We start from the raw sequence: 26369 nt of genomic DNA on the forward strand, positions 1-26369 counted from the left end.
TGAGGATGTGCTACCTGTCCCAGACCTGCTGTTTTCAACTCTCTAGAGACAGCAGGAGCGGTAGAGATACTCAGAATGATCGGCTATGAAAAGCCAACTGACATTTACTCCTGAGGTGCTGACTTGCTGCACCCTTGATAACTACAGTGATTATTATTATTTGACCCTGCTGATCATCTATGAACATTTTAACATCTTGGCCATGGTCCCTTCTGCTGCTCCCCCATAGACAATGTGAGATGGGCTCTCTGAGCTGTAAATAGGTGATAAAGTCATTTTTTACCCTGCGGACAAACAGCACATTCTGCCTCCCTATAACTGACCCCAGGAGCCAGGAGGCAGCTGCTTCTATAGTTGCCCCTCTATAGCTGCCCCCCAAACACACATTCTTCCCCTCTATAGCTGCACCCAAACACACATTCTGCCACCCTATAGCTGACCCCAGACACACATTCTGCCCCTCTACCTACCCCCCAGACACACATTCTGCCCCTCTATAGCTGTCCCCCAGACACTTATTCTGCCCCTCTACCTACCCCTCAGACACACATTCTGCCCCTCTATAGCTGCCCCCAGACACACATTCTGCCCCTCTACCTACCCCCCAGACACACATTCTGCCAATCTATAGCTGCCCCCCAGACACACATTCTGCCCCTCTATAGCTGCCCCCAGACACACATTCTGCCCCTCTATAGCTGCCCCCCAGACACACATTCTGCCCCTCTATAGCTGCCCCCAGACACACATTCTGACCCTCTACCTACCCCCCTCCACCTACCCCCCAGACACACGTTCTGCCCCTCTACCTACCCCCAAACACTCATTCTGCCCCTCTACCTACCCCAAAACACTCATTCTTCCCCTCTACCTACCCCAGACATGTTCTGCCCTTCTACCTACCCCCCTCTACCTACTCCCAGGGCAGAGACAGTCAGGTCATCTATACTGCTACCAGACTCACCTGCAGCGATGGAGGCCAGGCGTACGTAGTCGAAGCCCCTCTCTTCGGGTTCGTAAGGGTAACTCTCCACCAGGCTCAGTCCTGACAAGAGGAATGAATGTTTTCAAGAAGAATAACCCAACATGTTTAGTCATTAAATTAAGTACACATTAATTCAAGATCTGACCGAGTAGGGTTCCCAGATCCTATGTCTGACCCTTAACCCCTGACCCTTCCCCCGGTCCTTCCTGGCGGCAGTATACAGTACTATTTCTAGGGTTTGTCTTTATTATTACTATGTTCTACATTATAGAATAATAGTGAAGACATCACAACTATGACATGACACATATGGAATCATGTAGTAACCATAAAAGTGTTAAACAAATCAACATTTATTGTACATTATTTTATATTCTTCAAAGTAGCCACCCTTTGCCTTGATGACAGCTTTGCACACTCTTGCCATTCTCTGAAACCAATGTCATGGGGTAGTGACCTGGAATGCTTTTACATTGACAGGTGTGCCAAGTTAAAAGTTTATTTGTGGAATTTCTTTCCTTCTTAATGTGTTTGAGCCAATCAGTTGTGTTGTGACAAGGTAGGGTTGGTATAAAGAAGAAGAAGAAGAAGAAGAAGAAGAAGAAGAAGAAGAAGAAGCCCTATTTGGTAAAAGACCAAGTCCATGTTATGGCAAGCTCAAATAAGCAATGAGAAACAATTTAAGACATGAAGGTCAGTCAATGCGGGGAAAAAAAATTAAGAACTTTGAACGTTTCTTCATGTTCAGTGGCAAAAACCATCAATCGCTATGATGAAACTGGCTCTTGTGAAGACCGCCACAGGAAAGGAAGACCCAGAGTTACCTCAGAGGAGGTCAGAGGTCATTAGATTTAACTGCACCTCAGACTGCAGCCAAAAAATGATTCACAGAGTTCAAGTTTTTAATTTTAAAATTTTAATTTTACCTTTATTTAACCAGGTAGGCCAGTTGAGAACAAGTTCTCATTTACAACTGTGACCTGGCCAAGATAAAGCAAAGCAGTTTGACACATACAACAACACAGAGTTACACATGGAGTAAAACAAACATACAGTCAATAATACAGTATGAACAAGTCTATATAAGATGTGAGCAAATGAGGTGAGATAAGGGAGGTAAAGGCGAAAAAAAGGCCATGGTGGCAAAGTAAATACAATATAGCAAGTAAAACACTGGAATGGTAGATTTGCAGTGGAAGAATGTGCGAAGTAGAAATAGAAATAATGGGGTGCAAAGGAGAAAAAAATAAAATAAAATAAATACGGTAGGGGAAGAAGTAGTTGTTTGGGCTAAATTATAGATGGGCTATGTACAGGTGCAGTAATCTGTGAGCTGCTCTGACAGCTGATGCTTAAAGCTAGTGAGGGAGATAAGTGTTTCCTAGCTAGTGAGGGAGATACATTTCTGCTTGAAAAAGCTTGGCTTTTCTAACTGCCTGTGTATATTGGTTTCTAACTTCCCTAAAAAAGTTGCATATCACGGGGGCTGTCCGATGCCACAGGATGTTTTTGTGTTGGTTAAGGTCAGTCAGGTCTGGGGAGAACCAAGGACTATATCTGTTCCTGGTTCTACATTTCTTGAATGGGGCATGCTTATTTAAGATGATGAGGAAGGCATTTAAAAAAAAATAACCAGGCATTCTCTACTGATGGGATGAGATCAATATCCTTCCAGGATACCCCGGCTAGGTCGATTAGAAAGGCCTGCTCGCTGAAGTGTTTCGGGGAGCGTTTGAAAGTGATGAGTGGAGGTCGCTTGACCGCTGACCCATTACGGATGCAGGCAATGAGGCAGTGATCGCTGAGATCTTGGTTGAAGACAGCAGAGGTGTATTTAGAGGGCAGGTTGGTTAGGATGATATCTATGAGGGTGCCCGTGTTTACGGCTTTGGGGAGGTACCTGGTAGGCTCATTGATAATTTGTGTGAGATTGAGGGCATCAAGCTTAGATTGGAGGATGGCTGGGGTGTTAAGAATGTTCCAGTTTAGGTAACCTAGCAGCACGAGCTCTGAAGATAGATGTGGGGCAATCAGTTCACATATGGTGTCCAGAGCACAGCTGGGGACAGAGGGTTGTCTATAGCAGGTGGCAACGGTGAAAGACTTGTTTTTAGAGAGGTGGATTTTTTAAAGAGGAGTTCAAATTGTTTGGGTACAGACCTGGATAATAGGACAGAACTCTGCAGGCTATCTCTGCAGTAGATTGCAACACCGCCCCCCCCTTTGACTTGTCTGAAAATGTTGTAGTTAGGGGTGGAGATTTCAGAGTTTTTGGAGGAGTAGGATAAGGGTACGGCTAAAAGCTATGAGAATTGGTCATCTAGAATGTCCGGAACAGAGAGTAAAAGGAGGTTTCTGGGGGTGATAAAATAGCTTCAAGGTATAATGTACAGACAAAGGTATGGTAGGATGTGAATACAGTGGAGGTAAACCTAGGCATTGAGTGATGATGAGAGAGATATTGTCTCTAGAATCATCATTGAAACCAGGTGATGTCATCGCATGTGTGGGTGGTGGAACTGAAAGGTTGGATAAGGTATAATGAGCAGGGCTAGAGGCTCTACAGTGAAATAAGCCAATAAGCACTAACCAGAACAGCAATGGACAAGGCATATTGACGTTAAGGAGAGGCATGGTTAGCCGAGGGATCATAAGGGTCCAGTGAGTAGTGAGGTTGGTTGGGGTAACAGCGATACAGACAGCTAGCCGGGCCATCGGCAGCATGCTAGCATAGGATGGAGGTCTGTTTTTACCCACCTCATGCGTTTCCATTGGTAGATTAGTGGGGTTCCGTGTGGTAGAGGGGACCAATCCAATTGGCAAAATAGATATAGTTATAGTGACCCAAGAAAATGTTCTGATAGACCTATTCAGATAGCAGCCGATAAGTGGGCCGCAGATGGGCATTCAGGTAACGTCGCGCCGGAGGGGCCAGTTGGATAGACTCAACTGTTCAGAGGAGACTGTGTGAATCAGGCATTCATGGTCGAATTTCTGAAAAGAAACCACTACTAAAGGACACCAAAGAAAAGAAGAGACTTGTTTGTTTTCTTGTTTGTGACAAGAAACACGAGCAATGGACATTAGACCAGTGGAAATACGTTCTTTGGTCTGATGAGTGCAAATTTGAGATTTTTTTGTTCCAACCTCTGTGTCTTTGTGAGACGGAGAGTAGGTGAATGGATGATCTTCGCATGGTGTGGCTTCCAATGTGAAGCATGGAGGAGGTGTGATGGTGTGAGGGTGCTTTGCTGGAGATTTATTTAGAATTCAAGGCACACTTCACCAGCATGGCTACCACAGCATTCTGCAGCGATATGCCATCCCTTCTGGTTTGCGCTTAGTGGGACAATCATTTGTTTTTCAACAGGACAATGACCACATAACTCCAGGCTGTGTAAGGGCTATATTTTGACCAAGAAGGATAGTGATGGAGTCCTGCATCAGATGATCTGGCTTCCACAATCACCCGACCTCAACCCAATTGAGATGGTTTGGGATGAGTTGGACCGCAGACTGAAGGAAGAGCAGCCAACAAGTGCTCATCATATGTGGGAACTCCTTGGAAAAGCATCCCTAATGATGCTGGTTGAGAGAATGCCAAGTGTGTGCAAGGTTGTTTTCAAGGCAAAGGGTGGCTACTTTGAAAAATCTAAAATATCTTTTGATTTGTTTTACACTTTCTCTGGGAAACTGTGAAATACTGGGGCAGCTGGGAAGAACTGGGGAAGCTGTGAAAAACTGGGGAAGCTGTGAAGAACTGGTGAAGCTGTGAAAAACTGGGGATTTGTGAAGCCAGCTGTAGCCTATTGCATGATTGTGTTCATGAGTCGGTTATTAAAGAATGTGAAGCAGGGGCCTCCCGAGTGGCGCACTACATTGCAGTGCTGAGGCGCCACTACAGCCTCAGGTTCGATCCCAGGCTGTGTCACAGCCGGCCGTGACCGTGAACGTCGTGTTTCTGAGGACGCTCTCGAACTTCACCTCGCCCGATTCTGTAGTGGTGATGAGACAACATCGTAGCTACCAATTTGAGGGAAAAGGGGGTATAATAATAACAACAAAATATGTGAAACAATGTTAACTGTTTCCTGATTCTGTTATTAAACGTTTACTGCTTTTCATTAAATCACATTAAATCATTAGATCACGTTAAATCATTAAATCATGTTAAATCATGTTAAATCATGTATGGCTACAAATATTGTATTGTTCATATGGCAGAATATTATTGGTTCAGTTAAGGCCAAAAATAAATGCCGAAGTTGGTTCCTCACCTTGTTCAGGCGGCGATCGGCGTCGCCTGTCTATAGGCCATCATCAATCCACTTTTCATTTTCCTTTTGTTTTGTCTTCCCACACACCTGGTCTCAATTCCCTCATTACATGTTGTGTGAACCCTCTGTTCCCCCCATGTCTTTTGTGCGGAATTGTTTATTGCAAGTGCATGTGCACATTTTCTCTGGTGCGCCACGGGTTTTGTTGTTCTGGTTTCCGGTGGTTTTATGAATCAAACTGCTCCGTTGATTACCCAGACTTCCTTTCTATTTTAGTTTGATCTAGTTTTTACTCCAGACCAACCATTCACTATAAAACCTTGTCAACAAAAAAAGCTGAGCGAAATACAAAAGGTCTGTGCCCAGAACAAATCCAGCTTCGAAGAATGGAAATCCCTAATTGTGTTTGTAAATAAAGTCAAATGTATATTGTTCAAATACGTTTTCGTCCTTGAGTTTGGGTTTCCACTAGATTCTGTAGCCACGAAGTAAAACATTGGCTATTGTAAAAACTCATGAAAAACTCATAATAATAATGCATTTGGAAAGTATTCCTTTCCACAAATAAAAAACACATACCTTATTTACATAAGTATTCAGACCCTTCGCTATGAGACTTGAAATTGAGCTCATGTGGATCCTGTTTCCATTGATCACACTCCAAAGTTTCCAAAACTGTTAAAATAATGTCTGAGTATAACAGAACTGATATGGCAAAAACCTGAGGAAAATCCATCCAGTAAGTACTATTATTTGGAAAGGCTGTTTTTCCATTGAAAGCCTATCCACCACACAAAGGCTTAGAACCCAGTTCACAATCTCTGTGGCTTCTTCTACATGTGGCCAGTCTTTAGGCATTATTTCAGGCTTTTACTCTGACAAATGAGGGAGATACAGCACTTTCAATGATAGGCCAGTGGAAATTTCCAGACATGAGTCCAGCGCCCTGGTCGGGAACTTTCTTGTTTCTCCTTTTCTATTGATGAAGCTTTTGTCCGGTTGAAAATATTCTTGATTATTTATGACAAAAACAACCTGAAGATTGATTTTAAACATCGTTTGACATGTTTCCACAAACTTTTATTGTACTGTTTGGACTTTTCGTCTGGATGTTGAGAGCGCGCTTTGTGCCTTTGGATTACTGAACTTTTTGGACATAAAGAGGGACATTATCGAACAAAACAAACATTTATTGTCTAACATGGAGACCTGGGAGTGCCACCAGATGTAGATCATCAAAGGTAAGTGATTCATTTTAACGCTATTTCTGACTTTTGTGACACCTCTCCTTGGTTGGAAAATGTCTGTATGGTTTTCTGTGACTAGGCACTGACCTAACATAATTGCATGGTGTGCTTTCGCCGTAAAGCCTTTTTGAAATTGGACACAGTGGTTGGTTTTACAAGAAGTTTAAAATGGTGTATCATACTTTTATAATTTTTATTATTTGATTTCTGTTGTTTTGAATTTGGCGCCCATTTTCACTGGCTGTTGTCGAGGTGGGACGACTGATACTAGGGAGGTTAATCCTTGTAAAAATTCTCTGTTTTAGGTCAATTAGAATCACCACTTTATCACCACTTTATTTTAAGAATGTGAAATGTCAGAATAATAGTAGAGAGAATTATTTATTTCAGCTTGTATTTCTTTCATCACATTCCCAGTGGTTCAGAAGTTTACATACACCTAATTTGTATTTGGTAGCATTGCCTTTAAATGGTTTAACTTGGGTCATATGTTTCAGGTAGCCTTCCACAAGCTTCCCACAATAAGTTGGGTGAAAATTGGCCCACTCCTGACAGTGCTGGTGTAACTGAGTCAGGTTTGTAGGCCTCCTTGCTCGCACACGCTTTTTCAGTTCTGCCCACAAATTTTCTATAAGATTGAGGTCAGGGCTTTGTGATGGCCACTCCAATACCACTCCACCAAAACTCACGGACCAGGCAAGGAGGGCATTAATCAGAGAGGCAACAAAGAGACCAAAGAAAATCCTGAAGGAGCTGAAAAGCTCTACAGCAGAGATTGGAGCTGTACGGAAGAGTGACCAGAAAAAAGCCATTGCTTAATTCAAGAAAAAAATAAGCAAACGCGTTTGGTGTTTGCCAAAAGATATGTGGGAGACTCCCCAAACATATGGAAGAAGGGACTGAGAAACTGGTCAGAATTGAAGGAATGATGGATGGTGCTAAATACAGGGAAATTATTGAGGGAAACATGTTTCAGTCTTCCAGAGATTTGAGACTGGGACAGAGGTTCACCTTCCAGCAGGACAATGACCCTAAGCATACTGCTAAAGCAACACTCAAGTGGTTTAAGGGGAAACATTTAAATGTCCTGGAATGCCTAGTCAAAGCCCAGACTTTAATCCAATTGTCTGTGATATGACTTAAAGATTGCTCTACACCAGTGGAACCTTGAAGAATGGACAACAATCTCAGTGGCTAGGCTTATAGAGACATGCCCCAAGAGATGTGCAGCTGTAATTGCTGTGAAAGGTGTCTCTACAAACTATTGACTTTGGGGGGGTGAATAGTTATGCAAGCTAAAGTTTAAATTTTATTGGTCTTATTTCTTGTTTGTTTCACAAGACAAAAAATATTGCATCTTCAAAGTGGTAGGCATGCTGTGTTAATCAAATGATACAAACCCCCAAAAAATCTATCTTAATTCCAGGCTGTAAGGCAATGAAATAGGAAAAATGCTAAGGGGGGTGAATAAATTCGTAAGCCACTGTAGGAAAGATAATCAAGGAGGTGATGGAGTCCAGGTGAGTGTCATGAGGCGCAATTACTCATTACGATGGTGACAGGTGTGCGGGATAATCAGCAGCCTGATGACCTAGAGGCCGGAGAGGGAGTATACGTGACAGTTCCAGGTCACCAAAAGAGATGAGGTGGTTCCACTGTGAGGTCACCAAAAGAGATGAGGTGGTTCCACTGTGAGGTCACCAAAAGAGATGAGGTGGTTCCACTGTGAGGTCACCAAAAGAGATGAGGTGGTTCCACTGTGAGGTCACCAAAAGAGATGAGGTGGTTCCACTGTGAGGTCACCAAAAGAGATGAGGTGGTTCCACAAGTTAATAAAATAGTCTTCCTTAGAGTTTTACATTTAACTTCCTGAAACTAGATCTGTCTTTTGTCTGTCATGGCAAATTAAACATTTTAATAACATTTTACTTGTCAAAACTGGTGTGACATAAAACACTTTTAGTTCCTTGTATTAATAATGGCAGTGTTTTCCTATCAATAACAACAATTTATCTGTGAAATTAGACATTGAACTTGAGCCCTGTTTCAACAAGCTGAGTCAGAGAATGATTTACAGAATGACAGTAAAGTGAATAGTTATTGTGATAGCACGCCAGAGTTTTAAACAATGTTTGGATGTCTCATACCCGAAGAAAAGGATAGACCCAAATATATAGGGTAAACATATAGGACTAAAGCATTTTAAAACAGGTTCAAAAGCTAAATAGCTTTATTTTCTTGTAATACAATGGCTTCACCTGAGTGTCCTTGCCAGCCAGGGTAGGGCAGCACTTTGCAACATTCCAATGTTATAGTCTTGTGAATCTCTCATGCATATATATATATTTATGTCAACAATGGGAGAGAGGCAAATAGGCAACGTGTTGTCAGCATCTGGCTCTGAGGAGCATTCCTGGGAGATGAGACCTACCCAAAACTATTCAATAAAATTCCTTATTATATTCTGTCTCTGTCATTCAATTAAGCCTGTACTCGATTGAACTATTTTCATAACTGATATAAATTCAGTCAAATTTTTGTATATAAATTCAAATCAAATTTTATTTGTCACATACACATGGTTAGCAGATGTTAATGTGAGGGTAGCGAAATGCTTGTGCTTCTAGTTCCGACAATGTAGTAATAACCAACGAGTAATCTAGCTAACAATACCACAACTAATACCTTATACACACAAGTGTAAAGGGATGAAGAATATGTACAGATATATGAATGAGTGATGGTACAGAACGGCATAGGCAAGATTCAGTATATAGTATTGAGTACAGTATATACATATGAGATGAGTAATGCACGGCATGTAAACAAAGTGGCATAGTTTAAAGTGGCTAGTGATACATGTATTACATAAAGATGGCAAGATGCAGTAGATGGTATAGGGTACAGTATATACATATGAGATGAGTAATGTAGGGTATGTAAACATTATATTAAGTGGCATTGTTTAAAGTGGCTAATGATACATTTTTACATACATTTTTCCATCAATTCCCATTACATTTTTTACATCAATTTCCATTTTTAATTATCAATGTTAGTGGTGGCTGTTTAAAACTTGTTGAGGATAGGGGGCAGTATTTTCACTTTGGATTAATTGCGTGCCCATAGTGAACTGCATCAAACTCTGTCCTAGATTGCTAATATATCCATATTATTATTACTATTGGATAGAAAACACTCTGAAGTTTCTAATACGGTTTGAATTATGTCTGTGAGTATAACAGAACTCATAGGGCAGACAATCTTCCAAACAAGAAGTGAAATTCTGAAAGTTGGGACAACTTTGACGTCATCGCCCCCTCCTTTCCCAACAAGATATGGATCTGGAAGCACTTCCTACGCCTTCCACTAGATGTCCTCATTCAGTAGAAAGTGGAATGGAGCATTTGCTGTGAACTTTGACCGAATGGGAGGGGAAATAGTCAGTGTCCCGACAGACTGCCATTTTCCTGTGGCGCATTTCTCTGTGGGTGCTACGGCTCTTCCATTTGGCTCCAGATGAAAACGTATGATCCGGTTGGAACGTTATTGGATATATATGATAATAACATCCTGAAGATTGATTCTCTACTTAGTTTGACCAGTTTATTCGACCTGGAATATGTCTTTTGGAAGTTTTCGTGCGAGTTATCTTGGATCAGCAGTCAGTTTTTGGGCACGTGAGCTGAAAGTGATAGCAAATGCAGCTACTTGGACACTAGTATTGGACATTATGGAAAGAACAACGATTTATTGTGGAACTAGGACTCCTTGAACTACATTCTGATGAAAGATCATCAAAGGTAAGGGAATATTTAATTTCGTATTTCTGTTGACTCCAACATGGCGGAGAAATACTGTTACGTCTGAGCGCTGTCTCAGATTATTGCATGGTAGGCTTTTTCCATAACATTAAAAAAAAATCTGACACGGCGGTTGCATTAACAACCAGTGTATCTTTAATTATATGTAGAACATGTATCTTTAGTCAAAGTTTATGATGAGTATTTCTGTTATCTGGCGTAGCTTTCTATAATTCCTCCGGATATTTTGGAGGCAGTTCTGAACATGGCGTCAATGTAAACCGAGATTTATGGATATAAAATGCGTATTATCGAACAAAACATAAATGTATTGTGTAACATGTCATATGACTGTCATCTGATGAAGATTTTCAAAAGGTTAGTGATTCATTTTATCTGTAATCCTGCTTTTGTGATTTTATCTTTGGCTGGAAAAAATGGCTGTGTCTTTCCTTTGATTTGGTGGTGGTCTAACATAAATATATGTTCTGTTTTCGCTGTAAAACATTTAAAAAATCTGACTTGATGGGTAGATGAACAAGATGTTTATCTTTCATTTGGTATTGGACTTGTTAATGTGTGAAAGTTAAATATTTCTAAAGAATATTTTTGAATTCCCTGCGCCACCTTTTCAGCTGAACGGGGGGGGGTGTTTAGCAGTCTGATGGCCTTGAGATAGAAGCTGTTTTTCAGTCTCTCGGTCCCAGCTTTGATGCACCTGTACTGACCTCGCCTTCTGGATGATAGCGGGGTGAACAGGCAGTGGCTGGGTGGTTGTTGTCTTTGATGATCTTTATGGCCTTCCTGTGACATCGGGTGGTGTAGGTGTCCTGGAGGGCAGGTTGTTTGCCCCCGGTGATGCATTGTGCAGACCTCACTACCCTCTGGAGAGCCTTACGGTTGTGGGCGGAGCAGTTGCTGTACCAGGCGGTGATACAGTCCGACAGGATGCTCTCGATTGTGCATCTGTAGAAGTTTGTGGGTGCTTTCGGTGACAACAGCAGACTGGGATAAGGAATGTTTGAATATGTCCGTAAACACACCAGCCACCTGGTCTGCGCATGCTCTGAGGACGCGGCTGGGGATGCCGTCTGGGCCGGCAGCCTTGCAAGGGTTAACACGTTTAAATGCTTTACTCATGTCGGCTGCAGTGAAGGAGAGTCCACAGGTTTTGGTAGCGGGCCGTGTCAGTGGCACTGTATTTGTCACGCCCTGACCTTAGTATTCTTTGTTTTCTTTATTATTTTGGTTAGGTCAGGGTGTGACATGGGTGATGTATGTTTTTGTACTGTCTAGGGGTTTTGTATGTTTATGGGGTGGGAACTAGTCTAGGTGTTTTGTATGTCTATGGTTGCCTAGATTGATTCTCAATTAGAGGCAGCTGTTTATCATTGTCTCTGATTGGGAACCATATTTAGGCAGCCATATTCCTTGGGTAATTCATGGGTCATTGTCTATGTGTTAGTTGCCTGTGTCTGCAATTATCATATATAGCTTCAGGTTCGTTTTGGTGTTTTGTAAGTTTGTTTAAGTGTTCTTCGTCTTGTTAAAGAAGATGTATTCATCTCACACTGCGCATTGGTCTCCTCCATACAACCAACGTGACTATTGTCCTCAAAGCGAGCAAAGAAGTTGTTTAGTCTGTCTGGGAGCAAGACATCCTGATGAATTCGGTATACTATAGCCTATATATAATATTCTATTTATGTTCATAACTGATATGAATTCAGTATACTATAGCCTATATATAATATTATATTTATTTTCATAACTAATATAAATTTGGTATACTACAGCCTATATATATAATATTCAGCCCATATGGACACGTGCATTTTGGGCTATATAAAGAACAGCTCTGCATGATTTAATGAAAAGCAGAAAACAGAAAACATTGCTTCTCATTCTTTAAAAAAATACTCAGAAACAGGCAACAGGCTGTACAGCTGGCTTCACAGTTTCCCCTGCTGAAGAGGCCGACAAGGAAACTCAATTTATCTCAACGAATTTGAGGGCGCGAGGGGAACTGTGTGCTGAGTAGTAGTAGTAGTAGTACCCCCCCCCCCCCGCTGTGTGCTGAGTAGTACCTTCCACCCCCCGCTGTGTGCTGAGTAGTACCCTCCACCCCCCGCTGTGTGCTGAGTAGTATCTTCCACCCCCCGCTGTGTGCTGAATAGTACCTTCCACCCCCCGCTGTGTGCTGAGTAGTACCTTCCACACCCTGCTGTGTGCTGAGTAGTACCTTCCACCCCCCACTGTGTGTTGAGTAGTACCTTCCACCCCCCCTCTTATCACCATGTAGGACAGACTGGTACTATAGATTAGGGCTAGGTGTTATATAGACTGGTACAATAGATTAGGGCTAGGTGTTATATAGACTGGTACTATAGATTAGGGCTAGGTGTTATATAGACTGGTACTGTAGATTAGGGCTAGGTGTTATATAGACTGGTACTATAGATTAGGAATAGGTGTTATATAGACTGGTACTATAGATTAGGGCTAGGTGTTATAATCTCACCATGTAGGACAGACTGGTACTATAGATTAGGGCTAGGTGTTATATAGACTGGTACTATAGATTAGGGCTAGGTGTTATATAGACTGGTACTATAGATTAGGGCTAGGTGTTATATAGACTGGTAGTATAGATTAGGGCTAGGTGTTATATAGACTGGTACTATAGATTAGGAATAGGTGTTATATAGACTGGTACTATAGATTAGGGCTAGGTGTTATAATCTCACCATGTAGGACAGACTGGTACTATAGATTAGGGCTAGGTGTTATATAGACTGGTACTATAGATTAGGGCTAGGTGTTATATAGACTGGTACTATAGATTAGGAATAGGTGTTATATAGACTGGTACTATAGATTAGGGCTAGGTGTTATAATCTCACCATGTAGGACAGACTGGTACTATAGATTAGGGCTAGGTGTTATATAGACTGGTACTATAGATTAGGGCTAGGTGTTATATAGACTGGTACTATAGATTAGGGCTAGGTGTTATATAGACTGGTAGTATATATTAGGGCTAGGTGTTATAATCTCACCATTTAGGACAGACTGGTACTATACATTATGAATAGGTGTTATATAGATTGGTACTATAGATTAGGGCTAGGTGTTATATAGACTGGTACTATAGATTAGGGCTAGGTGTTATATAGACTGGTACTATAGATTAGGGCCAGGTGTTATATAGACTGGTACTATAGATTAGGGCAAGGTGTTATATAGACTGGTACTATAGATTAGGGCTAGGTGTTATATAGACTGGTACTATAGATTAGGGCTAGGTGTTATATAGACTGGTACTATAGATTAGGACTAGGTGTTATATAGACTGGCACTATAGATTAGGACTAGGTGTTTTATAGACTGCTACTATAGATTAGGTCTAGGTGTTATATAGACTGCTACTATAGATTAGGGCTAGGTGTTATATAGACTGCTACTATAGATTAGGGCTAGGTGTTATATAGACTTGTACTATAGATTAGCGCTAGGTGTTATATAGACTGGTACTATAGATTAGGGCTAGGTGTTATATAGACTGGTACTATAGATTAGGGCTAGGTGTTATAACCTCACCATGTAGGACAGATTGGTACTATAGATTAGGGCTAGGTGTTATATAGACTGGTACTATAGATTAGGGCTAGGTGTTATATAGACTGGTACTATAGATTAGGGCTAGGTGTTATATAGATTGGTACTTTAGATTAGGACTAGGTGTTATACAGACTGGTACTATAGATTAGGACTAGGTGTTATACAGACTGGTACTATAGATTAGGACTAGGTGTTATATAGACTGGTACTATAGATTAGGGCTAGGTGTTATACAGACTGGTACTATAGATTAGGGCTAGGTGTTATACAGACTGGTACTATAGATTAGGACTAGGTGTTATTGTCTCACCATGCAGGACAGACTGGTGCAGGCTCCAATAGATACTGAGGCAGTTCTTCTCTCTCTTCATGCCTCGTTTACACTGGCAGCCGTGCAGCGGGGAGGACAGCAGGGCCGTGACTGCGTTCTCACACTGGTTCCTGGCCCCAGGGCCCAGCTTCACACTGCCGTCCCCCGCCACACACTGTCTCAGCGTCCGCAGACGAGGGCTGCACGCGTCATCACTGGAGCAGGTGTCCCCAGCCTGTAGACAGTCTCTGTCCCTCCCCGCAGACACAGCCAAGGAGAGCCCTGAGGAAGAGACAGCACGAATTAAAACAGTTTCAGGTGGAAGTACAACGCTAGGTAATCAAACTGGTTAGGACTTGGTGATACTACTGGTTAGTACTAGGTAATCAAACTGGTTAGGACTTGGTGATACTACTGGTTAGTACTAGGTAATCAAACTGGTTAGTACTCGGTGATACTACTGGTTAGTACTAGGTAATCAAACTGGTTAGTACTAGGTGATACTACTGGTTAGTACTAGGTCATCAAACTGGTTAGTACTCGGTGATACGACTGTTTAGTACTCAGTGATTCTACTGGTTAGTACTAGATGATACAACTGGTTAGTACTCAGTGATACTACTGGTTAGTACTAGGTGATACTACTGGTTAGTACTAGGTGATACTACTGGTTAGTACTAGGTAATTAAACTGGTTAGTACTAGGTGATACTACTGGTTAGTATTAGGTAATCAAACTGGTTAGTACTAGGTAATCAAACTGGTTAGTACTAGGTAATCAAACTGGTTAGTACTAGGTAATTAAACTGGTTAGTACTAGGTGATACTACTGGTTAGTACTAGGTAATCAAACTGGTTAGTACTAGGTAATCAAACTGGTTAGTACTAGGTAATCAAACTGGTTAGTACTAGGTAATCAAACTGGTTAGTACTCGGTGATACTACTGGTTAGTACTAGGTAATCAAACTGGTTAGTACTCGGTGATACTACTGGTTAGTACTAGGTGATACTACTGGTTAGTACTAGGTGATACTACTGGTTAGTACTAGGTAATCAAACTGGTTAGTACTCGGTGATACTACTGGTTAGTACTAGGTAATCAAACTGGTTAGTACTAGGTAGTCAAACTGGTTAGTACTCGGTGATACTACTGGTTAGTACTCGGTGATTCTACTGGTTAGTACTAGATGATACTATGGGTTAGTACTAGGTGATACTACTGGTTAGTACTAGGCGATACTACTGGTTAATACTAGGTGATACTACTGGTTAGTACTAGGTAATTAAACTGGTTAGTACTAGGTGATACTACTGGTTAGTACTAGGTAATTAAACGGGTTAGTACTAGGTAATTAAACTGGTTAGTACTAGGTGATACTACTGGTTAGTACTAGGCGATACTACTGGTTAGTACTAGGTCATTAAACTGGTTAGTACTAGGTAATTAAACTGGTTAGTACTAGGTGATACTACTGGTTAGTACTAGGCGATACTACTGGTTAGTACTAGGTAATTAAACTGGTTAGTACTAGGTGATACTACTGGTTAGTACTAGGCGATACTACTGGTTAGTACTAGGTAATTAAACTGGTTAGTACTAGGTAATTAAACTGGTTAGTACTAGGTGATACTACTGGTTAGTACTAGGCGATACTACTGGTTAGTTTTTATTTTTTTATTTTTTTATTTTACCTTTATTTAACTAGTCAAGTCAGTTAAGAACAAATTCTTATTTTCAATGACGGCCTAGGAACAGTGGGTTAACTGCCTGTTCAGGGGCAGAACGACAGATTTGTACCTTGTCAGCTCGGGGGTTTGAACATGAAACCTTCCGGTTACTAGTCCAACGCTCTAACCACTAGGCTACCCTGCCGCCCCTAGTACTAGGTGATACTACTGGTTAGTACTAGGTAATTAAACTGGTTAGTACTAGGCAATACTACTGGTTAGTACTAGGTGATACTACTGGTTAGTACTAGGTAATTAAACTGGTTAGTACTAGGTGATACTACTGGTTAGTACTAGGTGATACTACTGGTTAGTACTAGGTAATTAAACTGGTTAGTACTAGGCGATACTACTGGTTAGTACTAGGTGATACTACTGGTTAGTACTCGGTGATACTACTGTTTAGTACTAGGTGATACTACTGTTTAGTACTAGGTGATATGTAACAGCATTACATACAGAATACAACGTTTTCTGAGACTATGTTGTTTTTTGAGAACACACAGTACAGGTTAGGAACATCTCATGATATCGTATGTCATATTGTATTTGATTCTTGTGTTACTGTGATCAGGGAACTTTTGTGAATGAAACCCTGGTCTCAATGGGTTTTTTCCTGAATAAATAAAGAATAAATAAATCCATTAAAAAAATCCAATAAATTGTTTAACTAGGAAAGATTGTTGAGGTTAACATATAACATCATATAACATCTCAGAGAGCATGGGGCCCGAGATGAGTCCACACACTAACAAAAACAACTACAAAGGGTTCTGTGTTTTCAGGGCAACCTGGCAAGAGGTCAGTAGGAGCTACACACAGACAACAGTATAGCAGACATGGGTTAGGACTAATAATGTCATGTTTCAGAAGTGCTATGTCATGGTTCTGAAGTGCTATGTCATGTTTCTGAAGTGCTATGTCATGTTTCTGAAGTGCTATGTCATGTTTCTGAAGTGCTATGTCATGGTTCTGAAGTGCTATGTCATGGTTCTGAAGTGCTATGTCATGTTTCTGAAGTGCTATGTCATGTTTCTGAAGTGCTATGTCATGGTTCTGAAGTGCTATGTCATGGTTCTGAAGTGCTATGTCACGGTTCTGAGGTGCTATGTCATGTTCTGAAGTGCTATGTCATGGTTCTGAAGTGTTATGTCATGGTCCCGAAGTGTTATGTTATGATTCTGAAGTGCTATGTCATGGTTCTGAGGTGCTATGTCATGGTTCTGAGGTGCTATGTCATGGTTCTGAAGTGCTATGTCATGGTTCTGAAGTGCTATGTCAAGTTTCTGAAGTGCTATGTCACGGTTCTGAGGTGCTATGTCATGTTCTGAAGTGCTATGTCATGTTCTGAAGTGCTATGTCATGTTTCAGAAGTGCTATGTCATGTTTCTGAAGTGCTATGTCATGTTTCTGAAGTGCTATGTCATGTTTCTGAAGTGCTATGTCATGTTTCTGAAGTGCTATGTCATGGTTCTGAAGTGCTATGTCATGGTTCTGAAGTGCTATGTCATGGTTCTGAAGTGCTATGTCATGTTTCTGAAGTGCTATGTCACGGTTCTGAAGTGCTATGTTATGGTTCTGAAGTGCTATGTCATGGTTCTGAAGTGCTATGTCAAGTTTCTGAAGTGCTATGTCATGGTTCTGAAGTGCTATGTCACGGTTCTGAGGTGCTATGTCATGTTCTGAAGTGCTATGTCATGGTTCTGAAGTGTTATGTCATGGTTCTGAAGTGTTATGTTATGATTCTGAAGTGCTATGTCATGGTTCTGAGGTGCTATGTCATGGTTCTGAGGTGCTATGTCATGGTTCTGAAGTGCTATGTCATGGTTCTGAAGTGCTATGTCAAGTTTCTGAAGTGCTATGTCACGGTTCTGAGGTGCTATGTCATGTTCTGAAGTGCTATGTCATGTTCTGAAGTGCTATGTCATGGTTCTGAAGTGTTATGTCATGGTTCTGAAGTGTTATGTTATGATTCTGAAGTGCTATGTCATGGTTCTGAGGTGCTATGTCATGTTCTGAAGTGTTATGTCATGGTTTTGAAGTGTTATGTCACGGTTCTGAGGTGCTATGTCATGGTTCTGAAGTGCTATGTCATGGTTCTGATGATAGTACAGCAGAAATCGTGTTACCGTTGATGAACAGGAAGATTTAGAGAAATTAAGACACTCAGCAACTCGACAGAGATAGACTCCCAACCCAATTATCATGAGTGATTTATTTGAATCCCAGGCCAACACAAACCAAAAGGCTATTTTTAGAGCTACTGTAAATTAGTAGAGAGAGCGGGAGGGAGGGAGGGAGGCAGAGAGAGTGAGAGAGAGAGAGGCAGAGAGAGAGAGAGACAAAATATCCTCCGTGTACAACGTAGAACACCAAATAATGCATGCAGAGCAGAATTAGGCCGATACCCACAAATTATCAAAAGCCAGAAAAGAGACGTTAAATTCTACAACCACCTAAAAGGAAGCGATTCCCAAACCTTCCATAACAAAGCCATCACCTACAGAGAGATGAACCTGGAGAAGAGTCCCCTCAGCAAGCTGGTCCTGGGGCTCTGTTCACAAACACAAACAGATCCCACAGAGCCGCAGGACAGAAACACAATTAGACCCAACTGAGCTGCACTTCCTAACCTCCTGCCAAATGTATGACCATATTAGAGACACATATTTCTCTCAGACAACACAGACCTACAAATAATTAAAAACCAAACCCAATTTTGATAAACTCCCAAATCTACTGGGTGAAATACCACAGTGTGCATCACAGCAGCAAGATGTGTGACCTGTTGTCTGAAGAAAAGGTCAACCAGTGAAGAACAAACAACCATTTGAAAAACAACCCATATTTATGTTTATTTATTTTCACGTTTGAACTATTTTCACTTTTATGATTGTAATGTTTACTGTTCATTGTTATTGTTTATATCACTTTTGTAAAGATGATCTACTTCACTTGCTTTGGCAATGTAAACATATGTTTCCCATGCCAATAAAGCCCTTTGAATTTAACTGAAAGAAGGAGAGGTAGAGAGAGTCAAATTAAATCAAATCACATTTTATTGGTCACATACACATGGTTAGCAGATGTTAATGCGAGTGTAGTGAAATGCTTGTCATTCTAGTTCCGACAGTGCAGTAATAACCAACAAGTAATCTAACAATTTCACAACAACTACCTTATACACACAAGTGCAAAGGAATGAATAAGAATATGTACCTATAAATATATGGATGAGTGATGGCTGTGCGGCATAGGCAAGATGCAGTAGATGGTATAGAGTACAGGACCTACAGTGGGGAGAACAAGTATTTGATACACTGCCGATTTTGCAGGTTTTCCTACTTACAAAGCATGTAGAGGTCTGTAATCCAGAAAAAAAATCCTGAAAATCACATTGTATGATTTTTAAGTAATTCATTTGCATTTTATTGCATGACATAAGTATTTGATACATCAGAAAAGCAGAACTTAATATTTGGTACAGAAACCTTTGTTTGCATTTACAGAGATCATACGTTTCCTGTAGTTCTTGACCAGGTTTGCACACACTGCAGCAGGGATTTTGGCACTCTCCTCCATACAGACCTTCTCCAGATCCTTCAGGATTCGGGGCTGTCGCTGGGCAATACGGACTTTCAGCTCCCTCCAAAGATTTTCTATTGGGTTCAGGTCTGGAGACTGGCTAGGCCACTCCAGGACCTTGAGATGCTTCTTACGGAGCCACTCCTTAGTTGCCCTGGCTGTGTGTTCATTGTCATGCTGGAAGACTCAGCCACAACCCATCTTCAATGCTCTTACTGGGGGATGGAGGTTGTTTTTATTTGATTTATTTCACCTTTATTTAACCAGGTAGGCCAGTTGAGAACAAGTTCTCATTTGCAACTGCGACCTGGCCAAGATAAAGCATAGCAGTATGAACAGACAACACAGAGTTACACATGGAGTAAACAATTAACAAGTCAATAACACAGTAGAAAAAAAAGAGAGTCTATATACATTGTGTGCAAAAGGCATGAGGAGGTAGGCAAATAATTAAAATTTTGCAGATTAACACTGGAGTGATAAATGATCAAAAGAGCAGAAAAGTAAATAAATGAAAACAGTATGGGGATGAGGTAGGTAAAATTGTGTGGGCTATACACTGTGAAGTCCATGGAGAACAAGAGCACCTCCTCCCAGCTGCCCACTGCACTGAGGCTAGGTAACACGGTCACCACCGATAAATCCATGATTATCGGAAACTTCAACAAGCATTTCTCAACGGCTAGCCATGCCTTCCTCCTGGCTACTCCAACCTCGGCCAACAGCTCCGCCCCCCCCGCAGCTACTCGCCCAAGCCTCTCCAGGTTCTCCTTTACCCAAATCCAGATAGCAGATGTTCTGAAAGAGCTGCAAAACCTGGACTCGTACAAATCAGCTGGGCTTGACAATCTGAACCCTCTATTTCTGAAACTATCCCCCGCCATTGTCGCAACCCCTATTACCAGCCTGTTCAACCTCTCTTTCATATCGTCTGAGATCCCCAAGGATTGGAAAGCTGCCGCAGTCATCCCCCTCTTCAAAGGGGGAGACACCCTGGACCCAAACTGTTACAGACCTATATCCATCCTGCCCTGCCTATCTAAGGTCTTCGAAAGCCATGTCAACAAACAGGTCACTGACCATCTCGAATCCCACCGTACCTTCTCCGCTGTGCAATCTGGTTTCCGAGCCGGTCACGGGTGCACCTCAGCCACGCTCAAGGTACTAAACGATATCATAACCGCCATCGATAAAAGACAGTACTGTGCAGCCGTCTTCATCGACCTTGCCAAGGCTTTCGACTCTGTCAATCACCATATTCTTATCGGCAGACTCAGTAGCCTCGGTTTTTCTGATGACTGCCTTGCCTGTTTCACCAACTACTTTGCAGACAGATTTCAGTGTGTCAAATCGGAGGGCATGCTGTCCGGTCCTCTGGCAGTCTCTATGTGGGTGCCACAGGGTTCAATTCTCGGGCCGACTCTTTTCTCTGTATATATCAATGATGTTGCTCTTGCTGCGGGCGATTCCCTGATCCACCTCTCCGCAGACGACACCATTCTGTATACTTCCGGCCCGTCCTTGGACACTGTGCTATCTAACCTCCAAACGAGCTTCAATGCCATACAACACTCCTCCCGTGGACTCCAACTGCTCTTAAACGCTAGTAAAACCAAATGCATGCTTTTCAACCATTCGCTGCCTGCACCCGCAAGCCCGACTAGCATCACCACCCTGGATGGTTCCGACCTAGAATATGTGGACATCTATAAGTACCTAGGTGTCTGGCTAGACTGTAAACTCTCCTTCCAGACTCATATCAAACATCTCCAATCTAAAATCAAATCTAGAGTCTGCTTTCTATTCCGCAACAAAGCCTCCTTCACTCACGCCGCCAAACTTACCCTAGTAAAACTGACTATCCTACCGATCCTCGACTTCGGCGATGTCATCTACAAAATAGCTTCCAACACTCTACTCAGCAAACTGGATGCAGTTTATCACAGTGCCATACGTTTTGTCACTAAAGCACCTTATACCACCCACCACTGCGACTTGTATGCTCTAGTCGGGTGGCCCTCGCTACATATTCGTCGCCAGACCCACTGGCTCCAGGTCATCCACAAGTCCATGCTAGGTAAAGCTCCGCCTTATCTCAGTTCACTGGTCACGATGGCAACACCCACCCGTAGCACGCGCTCCAGCAGGTGTATCTCACTGATCATCCCTAAAGCCAACACCTAATTTGGCCGCCTTTCGTTCCAGTTCTCTGCTGGCTGTGACTGGAACGAATTGCAAAAATCGCTGAAGTTGGAGACTTTTATCTCCCTCACCAACTTCAAACATCAGCTATCTGAGCAGCTAACCGATCGCTGCAGCTGTACATGATTTAAAGCAGTGGTTCGCGTTTTCAGTTCTGTGCATATGCTGCCATCAATCCACGGTTTCTGGTTAGGGTAGGTTTTAATAGTCACAGTGGGTACAACATCTCCAATGCACTTCCTCGTAAACTCACTGACCGAGTCAGTGTATACGTCGATGTTATTGTCTGAAGCTACCTGGATATCCCAGTCCACATGATCGAAGCAATCTTGAAGCGTGGATTCTGATTGGTCAGATCAGCATTGGATAGACCTAAGTATGTGCACTTCCTGCTTTAGTTTCTGCCTATAGGAGGGGAGCAACAAGATGGAGTCATGGTCAGATTTGCCGAAGGGAGGACGGGGGAGGGCCTTGTATGCATTGTGGAAGTTAGAGTAGCAGTGGTCCAGTGTTTTGCTCGAGCGGGTACTTACAATCAATGTGCAGGTAGAATTTAGGTAGCCTTTTTCTCAAATTAAAAAGGCTCTCTATGGTCAGGGCGTGACAGTTATGATTGCACCATGAGTCATCAACTCAGAGACAGAGGCAGAGAGAGAGAGGGAGGGAGAGTCAGAGATGAAGGCAGAGAGAGTCAGAGACCTGCATTTAATGACATAAAGAAATGTCATTACATTGTGTTTGTTCCGGACTAATACAGGCTGACAGCTTCAGAATACAAAGCTCTTCAGAGTACTGAACTAAAGGGAAATGGATTAACACATTATACTCTTAGAGCACTTCAGAGTACTGAACTAAAGGGAAATGGATTTAAACATTACAGTCTCTAACTTCTAAACACACTCTTGTTGTCTACAGTCAGAGTGTTACAGTCTCTATTGTCTACAGTCAGGGTGTTACAGTCTCTATTGTCTACAGTCAGAGTGTTACAGTCTCTATTGTCTACAGTCAGAATGTTACAGTCTATATTGTCTACAGTCAGAGTGTTACAGTCTCTATTGTCTACAGTCAGAGTGCTACAGTCTCTATTGTCTACAATCAGAGTGTTACAGTCTCGGGTGTCTACAGTCAGGGTTTTACAGTCTCTATTGTCTACAGTCAGAGTGCTACAGTCTCTATTGTCTAGTCAGAGTGTTACAGTCTCTATTGTCTACAGTCAGAGTGGTACAGTCTCTATTGTCTAGTCAGAGTGTCACTGTCCCTATTGCCTACAATCCGAGTGCTACAGTCTCTATTGTCTACAGTCAGAGTGCTACAGTCTCTATTGTCTACAATCAGAGTGTTACAGTCTCTATTGTCTACAATCAGAGTGTTACAGTCTCTATTGTCTACAATCAGAGTGTTACAGTCTCTATTGTCTACAGTCAGAGTGTTACAGTCTCTATTGTCTACAGTCAGGGTGCTACAGTCTCTATTGTCTACAGTCAGAGTGTTACAGTCTCTATTGTCTAGTTAGAGTGTTACAGTCTCTATTGTCTACAGCCAGAGTGCTACAGTCTCTATTGTCCACAGTCAGAGTGTTACAGTCTCTATTGTCTAGTCAGAGTGTTACAGTCTCTATTGTCTACAGTCAGAGTGCTACAGTCTCTATTGTCTACAGTCAGAGTGCTACAGTCTCTATTGTCCACAGTCAGAGAGCTACGTTCTCTATTGTTTAGTCAGAGTGCTACAGTCTCTACAGGTTAGAGAAACAGGATAGAGAGACATGTTGAGAGACAGGTTAGAGAGACAGGTTGAGAGACAGGTTAGAGAGACAGGTTAGAGAGACAGCTAGAGAGACAGGTTGAGAGACAGGTTATAGAGACAGGTTGAGAGACAGGTTAGAGAGACAGGTTAGAGCGACAGGTTGAGAGACAAGTTAGAGAGACAGGTTAGAGAGACATGTTGAGAGACAGGTTGAGAGACAGGTTAAGAGAGACAGGTTAGAGAGACAGGTTAGAGATACAGGTTAGAGAGACAGGTAGAGAGACAGGTTAGAGAGAAAGGTTGAGAGACAGGTTAGAGAGACAGGTTAGAGAGACTGGTAGAGAGACAGGTTAGAGTGACAGGTTGAGAGACAAGTTAGAGAGACAGGTTAGAGAGACAGGTTGAGAGACAGGTTGAGAGACAGGTTAGAGAGACAGGTTGAGAGAGACAGGTTAGAGAGACAGGTTAGAGAGACAGGTTGAGAGACAGGTTCGAGAGACAGGTTAGAGAGACAGGTTGAGAGACAGGTTAGAGAGACAGGTTGAGAGACAGGTTAGAGAGACAGGTTAGAGAGACATGTTGAGAGACAGGTTGAGAGACAGGTTAGAGAGACAGGTTAGAGAGACAGGTTAGAGAGACAGGTAGAGAGACAGGTTAGAGAGACAGGTTGAGAGACAGGTTAGAGAGACAGGTTAGAGAGACTGGTAGAGAGACAGGTTAGAGTGACAGGTTGAGAGACAAGTTAGAGAGACAGGTTGAGAGACAGGTTAGAAAGACAGGTTGAGAGACAGGTTGAGAGACAGGTTGAGAGACAGGTTAGAGAGACATGTTGAGAGAGACAGGTTAGAGAGACAGGTTAGAGAGACAGGTTGAGAGACAGGTTCGAGAGACAGGTTCGAGAGACAGGTTGAGAGACAGGTTAGAGAGACAGGTTGAGAGACAGGTTAGAGAGACAGGTTAGAGAGACATGTTGAGAGACAGGTTGAGAGACAGGTTAGAGAGACAGGTTAGAAAGACAGGTTAGAGAGACAGCTAGAGAGACAGGTTGAGAGACAGGTTATAGAGACAGGTTGAGAGACAGGTTAGAGAGACAGGTTAGAGCGACAGGTTGAGAGACAAGTTAGAGAGACAGGTTAGAGAGACATGTTGAGAGACAGGTTGAGAGACAGGTTAAGAGAGACAGGTTAGAGAGACAGGTTAGAGATACAGGTTAGAGAGACAGGTAGAGAGACAGGTTAGAGAGAAAGGTTGAGAGACAGGTTAGAGAGACAGGTTAGAGAGACTGGTAGAGAGACAGGTTAGAGTGACAGGTTGAGAGACAAGTTAGAGAGACAGGTTAGAGAGACAGGTTGAGAGACAGGTTGAGAGACAGGTTAGAGAGACAGGTTGAGAGAGACAGGTTAGAGAGACAGGTTAGAGAGACAGGTTGAGAGACAGGTTCGAGAGACAGGTTAGAGAGACAGGTTGAGAGACAGGTTAGAGAGACAGGTTAGAGAGACATGTTGAGAGACAGGTTGAGAGACAGGTTAGAGAGACAGGTTAGAGAGACAGGTTAGAGAGACAGGTAGAGAGACAGGTTAGAGAGACAGGTTGAGAGACAGGTTAGAGAGACTGGTAGAGAGACAGGTTAGAGTGACAGGTTGAGAGACAAGTTAGAGAGACAGGTTGAGAGACAGGTTAGAAAGACAGGTTGAGAGACAGGTTGAGAGACAGGTTGAGAGACAGGTTAGAGAGACATGTTGAGAGAGACAGGTTAGAGAGACAGGTTAGAGAGACAGGTTGAGAGACAGGTTCGAGAGACAGGTTAGAGAGACAGGTTGAGAGACAGGTTAGAGAGACAGGTTGAGAGACAGGTTAGAGAGACAGGTTAGAGAGACATGTTGAGAGACAGGTTGAGAGACAGGTTAGAGAGACAGGTTAGAGAGACAGGTTAGAGAGACAGGTAGAGAGACAGGTTAGAGAGACAGGTTGAGAGACAGGTTAGAGAGACAGGTTAGAGAGACTGGTAGAGAGACAGGTTAGAGTGACAGGTTGAGAGACAAGTTAGAGAGACAGGTTGAGAGACAGGTTAGAAAGACAGGTTGAGAGACAGGTTGAGAGACAGGTTGAGAGACAGGTTAGAGAGACATGTTGAGAGAGACAGGTTAGAGAGACAGGTTAGAGAGACAGGTTGAGAGACAGGTTCGAGAGACAGGTTCGAGAGACAGGTTGAGAGACAGGTTAGAGAGACAGGTTGAGAGACAGGTTAGAGAGACAGGTTAGAGAGACATGTTGAGAGACAGGTTGAGAGACAGGTTAGAGAGACAGGTTAGAAAGACAGGTTAGAGAGACAGCTAGAGAGACAGGTTGAGAGACAGGTTATAGAGACAGGTTGAGAGACAGGTTAGAGAGACAGGTTAGAGCGACAGGTTGAGAGACAAGTTAGAGAGACAGGTTAGAGAGACATGTTGAGAGACAGGTTGAGAGACAGGTTAAGAGAGACAGGTTAGAGAGACAGGTTAGAGATACAGGTTAGAGAGACAGGTAGAGAGACAGGTTAGAGAGAAAGGTTGAGAGACAGGTTAGAGAGACAGGTTAGAGAGACTGGTAGAGAGACAGGTTAGAGTGACAGGTTGAGAGACAAGTTAGAGAGACAGGTTAGAGAGACAGGTTGAGAGACAGGTTGAGAGACAGGTTAGAGAGACAGGTTGAGAGAGACAGGTTAGAGAGACAGGTTAGAGAGACAGGTTGAGAGACAGGTTCGAGAGACAGGTTAGAGAGACAGGTTGAGAGACAGGTTAGAGAGACAGGTTAGAGAGACATGTTGAGAGACAGGTTGAGAGACAGGTTAGAGAGACAGGTTAGAGAGACAGGTTAGAGAGACAGGTA

General features: G+C 42.5%; 1 protein-coding gene across 1 annotated transcript in view; it reads right to left on the bottom strand.

Annotated features, from left to right (window-relative positions):
• The window catches only part of gfra4a (GDNF family receptor alpha 4a), a 149132-nt gene that overhangs the window by 89022 nt on the left and 33741 nt on the right, over positions 1–26369 (bottom strand). The window contains exons 4-5 of the mRNA XM_031787579.1: positions 14244–14525; positions 965–1045 (exon numbers count right to left, since the gene is read on the bottom strand). Of these exons, the coding sequence (XP_031643439.1) occupies positions 965–1045; positions 14244–14525 (363 nt within the window). The remainder of the gene's footprint in view (positions 1–964; positions 1046–14243; positions 14526–26369) is intronic.

Source organism: Oncorhynchus kisutch, linkage group LG14 (assembly GCF_002021735.2).
Source record: "Oncorhynchus kisutch isolate 150728-3 linkage group LG14, Okis_V2, whole genome shotgun sequence".
Classification (NCBI taxonomy): domain Eukaryota; kingdom Metazoa; phylum Chordata; class Actinopteri; order Salmoniformes; family Salmonidae; genus Oncorhynchus; species Oncorhynchus kisutch.